At 44.9% G+C, this 12,471-nt stretch overlaps 1 protein-coding gene across 2 annotated transcripts in view; it reads right to left on the reverse strand.

Annotated features, from left to right (window-relative positions):
- Positions 1 to 12,471, reverse strand: part of TNR (tenascin R) — a 497,374-nt gene that overhangs the window by 78,869 nt on the left and 406,034 nt on the right. For both annotated transcript variants that reach the window (XM_023728058.1, XM_004372844.1), the window contains exons 3-4: positions 4,177 to 4,738; positions 989 to 1,465 (exon numbers count right to left, since the gene is read on the reverse strand). In XM_023728058.1, coding sequence (XP_023583826.1) covers positions 989 to 1,069 — 81 coding nt within the window. In that variant the 5' untranslated portion in view covers positions 1,070 to 1,465; positions 4,177 to 4,738. The remainder of the gene's footprint in view (positions 1 to 988; positions 1,466 to 4,176; positions 4,739 to 12,471) is intronic.

The raw sequence follows: 12,471 nt of genomic DNA on the forward strand, positions 1-12,471 counted from the left end.
TTGTTGTTGTTGTCATTTTAAAAAATGTTTATTTTAAATCTTCCCAATAGACATTCTGGGCCTATTGTTACAGACTGAACCCTAAATGGAAAGGATCAATTTCTTAATCTGTCTTGTTAAAAACACAAACAAGATATATCAGTTAATTGTCATTGATTTAGTCAGAAGATAATGAGCAACAATGAAATGATGAAAATAATATAATTTTTTAGGGAAAAGAATCATAAGTGATATATTGGTATTTTCCCACTGCTGGATTTGGATCTTCATTTTAGGATATCAACTTTCTATCAGTTTACCAGTGTCGACTATCTATGCGGTTGGTTCCAGTGTGCTATATAATTAGCTGGAACAAAGTGAGTCATGTCCTTTTAATATTCTGAACTAATTGTTAAAACGTGAGTTGCTGCTTGATGCTTTTAATACTTGATTCCTGTTTATATTTAACTCCTTGCCTACGAATGCTTTTCTCTATATGGACACATTAGGTCATTGCATGAATTAAATAACACCTTGCAGTCTGTAAGCTCCTGGATAACCAGAGTGCTTTACGGACTACCCACCATCTCACACAGTAGCATTATAAAAGGAGGTGTCCCTGGAACATGGCAACAGGTGAGGGAGATGATTTGGGGCAGGTGGAGCTCTTAAAGTCCCTCTGAGTTAGAGGAAGGCCTCCCATGGCCTGACTCTCCACCCTCCCCTGCCACCCAAGCACAGTGGAAAGTTATCATCATTATTACCATTGCCTTTATTCCAGGGCTTCATTAACTTGACCTTTTCTGATACTTGTCCTTTTCTCCCCTTTAATTTGCCTTGTCGATACAGTGATTAGCTCAAGAAATCAGCTCTCGTGGAAAGCAAATGAGTACAACCCCATTGGGAACCATTTTCCCTAAAATTGACCTTCCCTTCCACCTCTCTTCCCACCTCCAACTGGCTTGCTAAGCCTCCCTTGCCAAACGCCCCAGAGAGTTCCCCTTCCTACCTGCAGAGCAGTCAGGGCCTTGGTAGCCCTCTTCACAGAAGCAGAGCCCCTCCTGGCAGTGTCCTCGCCCACTGCAGGCATTCAGACACCGCCTCTGGCCGCAGTCCTCACCAACGTAGCCCTCCTGGCATAAGCAGGTACCGTTGGCACATCTCCCCTTCCCCGAGCAGTCCCCGGGGCATCTCAGCTCGCTGCAGTCCTCGCCTGTGTAGGCCTCTTCACAGACACACTCCCCGTCCACACAGAGCCCCCGGGAGCTGCAGTCCATTGGGCAGCGGAGCTCAGAGCAATCATCCCCGCTGTATTCACTGTCACAGATGCACTGGCCATCCACACACACACCCCGGCTGGAGCAGCCCAGGGGGCAGTAGGGCTCCGAGCAGTTCTTGCCAAACCAGCCTTCGTTGCAGATGCAGCCACAGGACTCGAAGCTAAAGTTACCGTGGCCACTGCAGTGAGGAATATAGTCCAGTTGTCCTGGAATAGTCAAGGAGAAGGTCAAAGGGCAGCAGGGACAGCTCCTGTGCAATGGTGCATGCGGAAGGATGGGCAGAGACCTCTCCTCACTCTCTGATCAGATTTGTTTTGCTGAGAGTTAAGTTTGGTACATATTCAATTTAATAAGTATTTTCACCTCATATGGGTTGCCTGTGCCTGGCATAGTGGGAGCAAAGATGAAGGAGACCTGGCTCAGGAGCTCACCTTCAAGGTGTCTTAGGTTGAGTTCCCTAGAAGTAAACATTAGATGAGGATTTGTGTGAAAGTGACTTATTGGAAAGCATTTCCGGGGGAAGAGGGAGAACTGGTAGGGAAGGAAGTGGAGAAGAGTGGGAAGGGAAGGGACACAAGCCAGGGTGCATTATTAGGGAAAGTTCCATGGACAGTAACTTGGGTTCTGTCTTGGATCTCTGGAAATAGTGCAGGCCACATTTCCTCATGGATTAAGGTCTGTCCCTGGGGGAATGTAAATTCCCACACCCTTCTATTCTCTCTTCTGGCAGGACAAGAAGGTTCTGGTAGCCCAAGAACAGCCCTCTGGCAAAGACACACAGGTGTTGGCTGTGGGAGTAGAAGGGATCAGGGGGATGTGGGTTGAGCACTGACAGTCTGCTCCGAAGAAGAAGGTCCTGTGTTACAGACCCACCCGACTCCCTCTCCTTCCTGCCACCTAACTAACGCTGCTCATTCATCAAACTCAGCGCTAGAGTCACTTCAAAGGCTTCCTGGAACCTCAGTCTCATTTGGTTACTGTTGGCTGGGATCCCTTTAGAATTCTATGCATATCTCTGTCCTAGCCCTTACCACAATATAACTATAGTGGCTAATTTATCTGTCTAGCATGATTCATACAAACTTATTAAACAACACAAACTGCGTACCTGCTCAGCATACTTCTCTGTACTTGGCCCTGAGCTATGAAGTCAGGTGAGTTATATCTTTGTTAAATTCCACCACTTGACACAGCCTCCCATAGCCTGAAATAATACCACACTGACATTGCTTAACACAGCTTTTTCCCTGTAGATTTTTGCCATGTTTGCCAGGGAGCTCGGTGGGAGGCTGGTAAAAAACCCATTTACTGAAGCCACTTGGCTTCATGAGCAGCAAAGGGTCCTTGTCCATGGAAACCTATGACTTCCTCTCTTCTCCAGCTCCATTGAAAAGGTGAACTGACCTGACAGTTCTCGCTGGAGAACAGGAGATTGAACAACTGGACTCATTCTTCTATTCTTCAGATTGTTTATTTATGGATTTGCTTATGGGGAGAAAAAGGAGGTGAGAAAAACCCAGGAAATATTCCACTACTCAAAGACTGCCCATCGTTTTGGCGTCTCAGAATGAGCATGTCTGATATCTCTCTGGACATGCCAATCACCCAAGTTCTGTTAAAATTCCATCCCTGATATGCCTACATGCATCCTGTGAAAGCCTTGAGATATTGGGCCCTATAGGCATGAAAGCTTGAACCCAAGGTAGTAAGAAAAAGTCCTCTTCTCACTGAAGAATGAAATTGAATGAGTTTAAGATATACTTTTGCTGAGAAAAGCTAAGGACACAAAAGGGGATAGACTCAATTTCTACTTAGTGGTGGGCCAACTGATGAGCTATCGCATATATGGTGCTAACTAGAAGCTAAACTCTCTTCTGAATAGAGACTTTTATATTCAAAAGTTCTATTCTACCACCATTTTGTACATGGGGAAAGGAAGGTACCTTGCTTAGGCCACAAAGTTGGTAAGTAGGAAAGTCAGGATTTGAACTCAGGAAGTCTGACTCTGAAGACTTAATCACTTCTTTCAGAGAAGTAAAGATAATCGTTCACAAATGTTACTAGTTAAGGGGTGGGTGAGGCTAGAGGAAAATCCTCTGAATATTCAGGCTCTTCAGAGGATAGGGGTTGGATAAGCTCTGCGTGTGTGTGCATGTGTGTGCATGTATGTGCATGTGTGCGTGTGTGTGCATGTGTGTGCAAGTGTGGTGTGTGCAAGTGTGGTGTGTGCATGTGTGGTGTGTGTGTGCATGTGTGGTGTGTGCATGTATGTGCATGTGTGGTGTGTGCATGTGTGCGTGTGTGCATGTGTGCGTGTGTGTGTGTGCATGTGTGCGTGTGTGTGCATGTGTGGTGTGTGTGCATGTTTGCGTGCATATGCATGCACATGTGTGTGGAGGAGCTAGGGGATAAAACTTCCATCTTGCTGGAGAAGATAGGACAGGTCCTCTGAGACCTTAATGACTATCATTTACACAGATGGGAGAGAGGCTGCGACTGAGTGAACAGAGCGCCTGCATTCTCTAGTCCCTCAGGTTAACATGGATAGATATCAGTTCAGCAGCCTGTGAACACCAAAGATGAATGCAGACACATCAAATTCCCTGCTCACCACAGAAGTTGCTCTGCTGAACTGAAGTACCATCACCTGACTCATCCCCCCAAAATCAAATTAATGTATTTCAAACTGGCTAAGCAGTGTCGAGAATCCCTGACTTGAATCCCTGGGGAAGGACTGCATTTAAATCTTAGAGACATAGGAACACAAAGCTACAGACTGGGGCGCTTTTTTCCGTGGACCGTGAGAAGAGATGCCAGATTTCTTTGTGCGTTGCTTGCTCTCATTCACTCTCCCTCCCTGCTCGGCGGCCCTCTCTTTCCCCTCCTGAGACCACGCTTCAAGTCCCCGAGACTCTACCTGTGGCAGCACTTTCTTGGCAGCAGTTGGCATTGCACTGGTCCCGCAGCACTGACACTTCCCTCTCCAGCATCTCAATCCGGCTCAGCAGCTCCTGCAACACCTGCGCTGAGCTGGCACAAGGGCAGGCCTTTCTGGGGAGGTTGATCCTGTGGGTGAAGGTGACCTGGCTCTCGTGATCTGAGGTCTGGCCCGTGTACTCAGCCAGAGACTCGTCTTCGGCATTCACCTCCTGCTCAGCAGAGGCCTCCAGCCCTGAGGAGCAGAGGCTGTCCAGGGGCACGTTAATGTTGTACACATGGTTGAAGACCATGGGCTGATCTTTGCTGGATGTGTTGTAGTTGGCCATGTTGCCTTCCTCCTCCACTGCCTGCCTCTGGACCCTTTCCGTGGTGACTTCCAGCTGACACTCTGATGGCTTGACGATGGAGCCCAGAAGGATCAGGTTGACACCAATGAGCATGTTCTTCAGGACCATGGTTTCCCTGTCTGCCCCCATGCTCTTAGCCAGAGCCCTGGGTTCAAGACCAGCCTGCAGCACACAGCATGGAGTTGTGGGAATCTGCAAGAGAAACCAAGGAACAAGAGAACTTCTGAGACCTGGGCCTTGGCCCCAGGGCTCTGCACAACCCTACTAAAGCTAAAAATAGGCAGCCAAGGATTTTCGAGCTGAGCACAGTGGTGGTTCAGCGGTAAAATTCTCACCTTCCATGCAGGAGACCCTAGTTTAATTCCTGGCCAATGCAAAAGACTTCTCTTTAAACTGTTAGAAAGCAAAATATCACTTTGAAGACTAAGGTGCACTTGACCCAAGCCATGGTATTTTCAATCACCTCATATGCAAGTGAAAGCTGGAGAATGAGTAAGGAAGACTGAAGAGGAGTTGATGCTTTTTAATTATGATGTTGGCGCAGAATATTGAATATACCTTGGACTGCCAGAAGAACAAACAAATCTGTCTTGGAAGAAGTAGAGCCAGGATGCGCCTTAGAAGCAAGGATGGCAAGACTTCATCTCACCTATTTTGGGCATGCTATCAGGAGGGATCAGTCCCTGGAGAGGGACATCATGGCTGGTAAAGTAGAGGGTCAGTGAAAAAGAGGAAGACCCTTAACAAGATGGATTTACACAGTGGCTGCAACAGTGGGCTCAAACATAGCAATGATTGTGAGTATGGCCCAGGACCAGGCAGTGTTTTGTTATGTCGTACCTAGGGTTGCTATGAGTAGGAACTGACTTGACAGCATTTAACAACAACAACAAATGAAAAGAAAGAAAAATGACAGAAAAATTAAGAGGAAAAAATGTTAGATCCTACACTTAGTTCCAGAGCAACAACTACAAAATTATATAGAGAGGGAAAGGTGCAGTTTTATGTGTGAAAACATACGTAAGATTTTAGTCGGTTACTAAACTTAATATGAGTCAGTCAACAGTGTGATTTTTGTAACTTCCAAAATCTTATTTAGTCCTAGCCTTTATTAATTAAAATATAGAATAAAGGTTAGCCAAGGAGTTCTGCTCTGCACTATTCATTGATCACTTCTGGGTGGCTAGGATGTTGAAAGGACTCAAAATCTTATCATGTAAGAGGGAAGAATTTAGCATTTTGGTTCAGAAAAGTGAAGACTCAAAGAGTACAGTCATCACTTTATCATTCATTCATTTGAAAGATATTTATCGAGTACCTACTATATGCCAGTCCCTTTATTCATAGAGTTTACATTCAAGTGTGTATGTATGACAATATAAATAACCAAAAATAATTATGTATATCAAATATAATATCTAACACATATATGATATTTAATATATGATACTCTAACATACATTTATGTGTGTGCATCAGAAAGTGATAACTGCTGTGGAGAAAAATGCAAGAAGATAATAGGGAGGAAAGGGAGTTAGCAGGATAGAGGGTCATGTGATATTTTATAGCCCATGGTCAAGGAAGGATTCTCTGATAAGGTTACAGCTGAGGTAAGGAGCCAGGCAGATGGCTGAGGAAGCAAGTTCCAGACACAGGGAACAACAAGGGTAAAGGCTGCCAGGCAGGTGGAGGCCTGGTGAGGTTGAGTGACAGAGTGGCTGGGCACAAGTGAGTGAGGGTGCAGATGCTAGAAGGTCAGAGAAGCAGTGGGGGCCAGATTACATATGGCTTTGTAAACCACTGTAAGAACTTCGACTTTAAGAGGACTGATGGTGATCCTCACAGCTCAGCAAGGAAAGCTACACAAAGGGGATGGGTAATCATCAGCGCTATTTGCCAAGTATTTCTGGCCTGGCTTTCCAGGGACATGGTAGGAGTACATTTTCTGACTCTCTGTTGGCCGTGTGAGGCTGTGTCACTAGCTCTGGCCAATGACTTATGAGAGGAAGTGGTGTGTGTCACTTCGGGGCTCACGCACTTACTGGCTGATGGGAGACCTCCAGAACTTTCTCTCTTCCATGGTGACTGGCAATGTTCAAGATGGTGGCTGCCCTATCAACCTGGGTTTCTGAGTGACTACAATGAACAGAGGCCCCCTGCAGATCCACAATGGATGTGTAGTATGAGAGAGAAATAACCCTTGGGTTTTGAAGCACAGATTTTGGGATTTCTTTTTCCCACAGCATAATCTACTCTATCAGGAGATGATACTAAATTGACTTTTAATAGATTCTCTAGTTAGAGAAGGCTAAAGTTCATTCTGCACAGAAGAAAATGCATTGACTAAAACTCTGATATGTGCAATAATATGATTGTTCAATAAATACAAGTATTTGAAGGGCTAGGGCTGTCAAAGAGATTGGACTTTTCTCATATGGCAGAAGGTCCCAGAGAAGTAGTCTGTACCCAGTGAGGAAATCAGGTTTTGACTCTGTATAAGGGATAACTTTTTGAACAGTGAGAGCTACACAACCACAGAATGGACTATCATGACAGGTAGTGAGTTCCTGGTCACTAGAGGTGTTCATGTTCAAGCCAAAGACTACTCAGTGAGAATCTGAAGAGGTGTTTTCAAGCATCAGATTAGAGATTGGACTAAAATGAATGTTCAGGTCCTTCTTTACTGATATTTTATAAATTCGTGGTCTTTTGTGGTCTTTGAAAAGTCTCCCCACTACAATACCAGTAGTTAATATTTACTGGGTACTTACCAGGCACTGAGCTAAGCACTCTCCTCATATTATCTCATTTATTCCTCACAACAACCCAATAAACTAGGGAGGAGTGACAGTCAAGATATTTAACACTGGCATGGCCTGGGCAATTGGGGCAGTGATGGTCCAGTGGTAGAATTCTAGCCTTCCATGTGGGAGACCTAGGTTTAATTCTTGGCCGATGCACCTCACGCATAGCCACCACCCATCTGTCAGTGGAAGCTTTTGTGTTTCTATAATGCTGAACAGGTTTCAGCGGAGCTTCCAGACTAAGACAGACTAGGAAGAAAGGCTTGGCAATTTACTTTTGAAAATCTGCCAGTGAAATCAGCCTATGGATCAGAGTGGTCTGATCGGCAACCTGTAATGGGGATAGCATAGGTCCTGGCAGTGTTTTGTTCTGTTGTGCATGGGGTCATCATGTGCGGGGAGCTGACTCAATGGCAGCTAACAACAACAACATGGCTTGGGCAACAATCAATAAGAACAGGTACCTGTTGTAGACAACCAGTAGGGCTCTATTGTGAGCACCTGCTGGATATTGTCATGATGGCAGGTCTTCTTTCCATTTCCATTATTTGAGATGAGGAAAATGGGCTTCAGGGAAGGCCAAGGAACTTGACCAAGATTACAGTTAATGAGTAGACGAGTGAAGACTGAACCCAGATCTTCCTGACTGTAGTCCATGCTCTTAACTGCTGTTTTTCAGCTAACTTTATTATTTAGTGGCTACATAACCTTCTCATAAAAAGGCTTAGAGCTTTTACAAATCAACACTCTCCTCTCCTGGGCTCAGATTTAGGACTTTCTGTCAGCGATGGCTTTTAGCTTACTGTTTTCTCTACTAATCCAGGCTACTCCCTCAGAAATTGCTTTCAGTCTCTTCCCTCTGAGGGAAGGCCTTTCTGATGGCTCTTCATTTAAAAAGGCTCAGCCTCCACTGTGTCCCAAAGAATCAGGACGAATTCTAAACCAGTAAACCACAATTCTGGAGGAGTGGAGGGACATTTTTTAAGCCTGCCCTTTCCCAGGACAATTCCCCACTGAGCCAGCAATTAGAGAAAACCAAGGCCTCTACCGGCTGCCTCTGGCTTCCTTACTCTTCTGAGCTCCCTCTGGCATGTCCCCACCAGGCCCAGTGAGGAGTGGCTGCCAGTCACAAGCCGTTGTTAACTATACAACAGACCTCTCTGCTTCTCTCTTGTGTCTCCATTTGGCTTACAGTTGCTTTTCTGGGGGAAGGCAGAGAGAAAGGGTGGGATGAACGGCATGAGAGCTCCATTTTTCTCACTTCATCTGAAGCCTGCTAAGGGGGAAGGGAAATGAAACGAACACTTATTAAATGCCTACTTGATAAATGTGCCCTTCGTTTTGCTATGCTAATGTCACTTAGTAATTCTCTCAAATAGGCTTTTGTTCCTTGTGCCCCTGAAAGATTCTTTTTCTGTTTTCATTCTCTCTCTCCACCTCCTGTTCCTTCTTATTGCAAAGAATGCTCACTGTTCTGCAGGTGGTCTCTTCCTCCGGCACTTTTCAGCAGTGCTGGTGTGGACTGATGTACTTGTGCAGATTTTTGTAGCTTCCCATAAGGAAGGTCTGGCCTAAATTCTGTGGTATGTTCAGGAGTGCTGCATTTAACACGTTTGTCTTCTTTAGAAGGGACCCAGCTACTCTGAGACACATGTTCTGTCTTTGGTATAAGGTGGTGGCTACATTTCTAAGGCAGAGCCAAGAATCTACATCTCCAAAGGTGACGCCCAGACTTTAGGAGGTTTGAGGGGACTGACAGAGCCTCCCTCTCTTCCTTTCACTACCTCTCCATCTCTTAGACAAGTCATCAGACTAGAACTGGTAAGACTCCAGGACTAGAGCCAAAATGGGCCCGTCAAAGAGATAAAGTGGCAGCGGGAGAAGAGGGAAGAGGGAGGAAAGCAGGGAAGGAGGGAAGAGGAGGAAAGAAGATGAGGAAGAAAAACTGGAAGCTCGCCACATTGGCAAAGGAAACAGACAAAGCTTCTACAGGTAGAACGAGAACATATAAACCTGAGGGGCAGATAACATACCCAGGGTTCAATGATATACTAACATCTGGGAGCAAGACGGATAGCTAATGACCCTATGAATGATAGTGCAAGACAGTTGCAGTAATTTGATAGATTGATACTCAAGAAATCCGTGCAGGTCCATTGATTCATTTCCTCCACTCCAGCTTCCTTATCAATATAATAATCATGGTCAGCACCAGAGGTGTCTCAGGATAATTTGTAAGAGGTGGATAACAGGATCGTCTTCAAGGCTGATTTAGTGCCGCCTTAATGAGGTGGTCACACCTCTCTAAGGAGACCTGCTGGGAAAGCCTTGGTCACCCCAGCTTGGCTGAAGCTCTTGCCTCCATCTAAAGTTGTTCTTAAGTGGCTTTTCCTTCCTTTTCCCTCCCCCCACATGCCCTCTTCTTGCTTTATTTCTTCACCCTAAAGAGTTTTTCTAAGTCTGAAAAACATCCTGTGAGCCATTACCTTTTCACAGATACTGAGGAGAAAGAAAAGGAAAACTGGTCTCAAGGAGCCTGGGGTGTAGCAGTGGGAAGAAGGACTCAGAGGAGGGGAAGGGAGGAGGGGAAGAAGAGGAAGAGAAATAGCCAGAAGTCACTCAAATTGAAACCACACCATTTTTTACCCCTTAGAGTCAGAGAGGGGGTGGTATTGATGAGCATGGAGCAGAGGGACTTCAGAAACAAACACCCCAGAAAAAAATGAATGTGTAGGTTATTGGGCAAGTAGGGAGAGGTGATCTCCAGGGGTGGCAGTTGGTGCTCTGGATTTTTAGCATCTGCCGACCTTAGTCCCAACTCTGTCCCTAGGGGTGATTTATAAACCAGAATCCTATGTGTGGAAAATGACATTCTTTTTGAGTGCCTTTTTTTTTTCCCCAGTCAGAATTAGTTTAAAAATAGTTTCCTCCCTGACATTGGGATGCTCTGTCACTTGGAGAAAGAGGGTAATTATGAAAGACGAGGGTGTAATGTGATTACAGCCGGCCCCATTGTGTCAGTGGAGGCAGCATCAGGGCTGCCGGGAGAACTTAGAGCCCTCTGGTCTCCATCAGCACTGGGCCTTTATTGAGCCTGTCAGATTTCTGAAGAGAACCTGAGGGCAGAAAACTCCCGGCAGACAGGACTCCATGCCTGGCCCGGAGCTGTCAGGACTGAGCATGGAGGAACTGGGAGGAGCTAGGCCAGGCCTGGGCCTGCCTCCCACCAGGCTGGGCACCCCATGCCCAGACCCACGTTCACTTTGATGCACCTTCATGTGGGAATCACAGGAACCGTCTTTGGTTCAGTGCCTCATAGGTCTACAGTAATTTCTCAGCAAATGTAGCCAGCCTAATACGTTCGTGGCCTGTGTCAGCGTGGATTAAAGAAACCACAGTGGCCGGGATGTGACTTCTGATCCTCTGGCTCTGTCTTGTACTATCTGTGAGAACTCTAATTGACCTGATCTCTCAGAACAACTCTGTCTTCCTCTGAAAAATGGGGTCTTGAATATCAACCAAGGGAATAATACGAAGGAAGTAATAAAATCTCAAGAGCAGAAGTGAGCGTGAGGTCATCCAGGTTTGCATTCCCACTTTGTAATACAAATGGCAAGGCTGGGAACATTCTACCGCTGGGAGGAGCCTATGTCCTTTTGGGCAGCTATGGCTGATAAACAGTTGGCCTTCCTGTAACTTCAGCTCTAAAATGTTATAATGCATAATCTAAGTTTCCCTATGATTTTCGGTAAATAAAAATCACATTTAGGTGAGAATTTATCCAATGTTTATAGACTCCAGAGAATTCCTAACATTCGTAGAGCATTTAACAGTATGTACATAGACAGATAGATAGATATGTATATACGTATATGTGTGTGTGCACATATCTCTATCTATATATCTCTATCTATCTATTTTGTTGTTGTTAGTTGCTGTCAAGTCTAATTCGACTCTTGGCGACCCCATATGTGCAGAGTAGAACTGCTCCATAGGGTTTTCAAGGGTGTGGCCTTTCAGAATATATACATGCCTATTTAATCCTCATAACAGTCAATGGGATTATTTGATTTCACAGATGAGACTTAAAGTATGGGAATAATATGCCGAATTATACACAGTAATTTAAAGCTAAGCTAATTCCAGAGTCAAATTTCCAGACTCTCATTTCAGTAGTTGATGCCACAGCCTCCCTCTATTAGTGGCATCTCTCCTTTGGAAGTAGAGAGGATATAAATAATGAATTCCTAATTAATCTCACCAGTTTTGGTCAAAAATTCTTCCAAGAGTCTGACTTTTCGCTGCCGTTTATGTCGATACTTTGTCTGTGTTTCTTGAGCTTGGAGAACAGCATGTCACCATTTGCTGTTCAATTATTCTTCTTGAAGAGTCACCATATTACCTTTCATCTTTCTCTCCTTTACATTTAATAAAACTCCAGAGAAAGTTCCCTTGCAAGAAATTGCCAGCCAGACTGCAGCCCAAATAGATGATTTTTCTGTTTTCTCCCCAAGATGCACCTTAGAACACTTTAAAGAATTGGTTCAGAATATAAAACGTGATCTCAGTTCTCATAGGGCTTATAATCTACTTGAGAAGATTATAGACTAATATATATGAAACTGAAGGACAGGGCAAGGCAGTCCATTTTTATGTGTTAAACTGGAGATCACTGATTTTAAATTTAATAGATGTTCTTAAGGTGAACAGAGATCAGTGTGGGAGAAGTGACCAGAGACAGTTTCCTGAAGAGATGTTGTTTGAGGCCAGAATGAGGGGTGCATTGGACAGGTGGGTAGTTACAGAGAGCTAATGGGGAGAGGGGCAAAGGGCAAAGCAAAAGCAGCGATTACTGGAGCCCCAAGGCCAAATGCAAGGAAGTTCTACCTCTGAAGGAACCAACCTCAGTCTTCATAAAGGCTTAAAATAAATTAAAACTAGGTTATGAAAATAATACATACAGGCCCCATGTGTGCCTGTGAGCTAAGGGAGGTGGCCACATATTAGTAATGCTTCCAGGCCTTGGTGTCTATGGACCAGTGAGTCCAGAAGGCCAACTTGGGGCCATGCCAATTTATAAACATGGGCATAGATCTTCTAATTAATTATAATTGTAAACAT

This window comes from Trichechus manatus, unplaced genomic scaffold (assembly GCF_000243295.1).
Source record: "Trichechus manatus latirostris isolate Lorelei unplaced genomic scaffold, TriManLat1.0 scaffold00021, whole genome shotgun sequence".
NCBI lineage: Eukaryota > Metazoa > Chordata > Mammalia > Sirenia > Trichechidae > Trichechus > Trichechus manatus.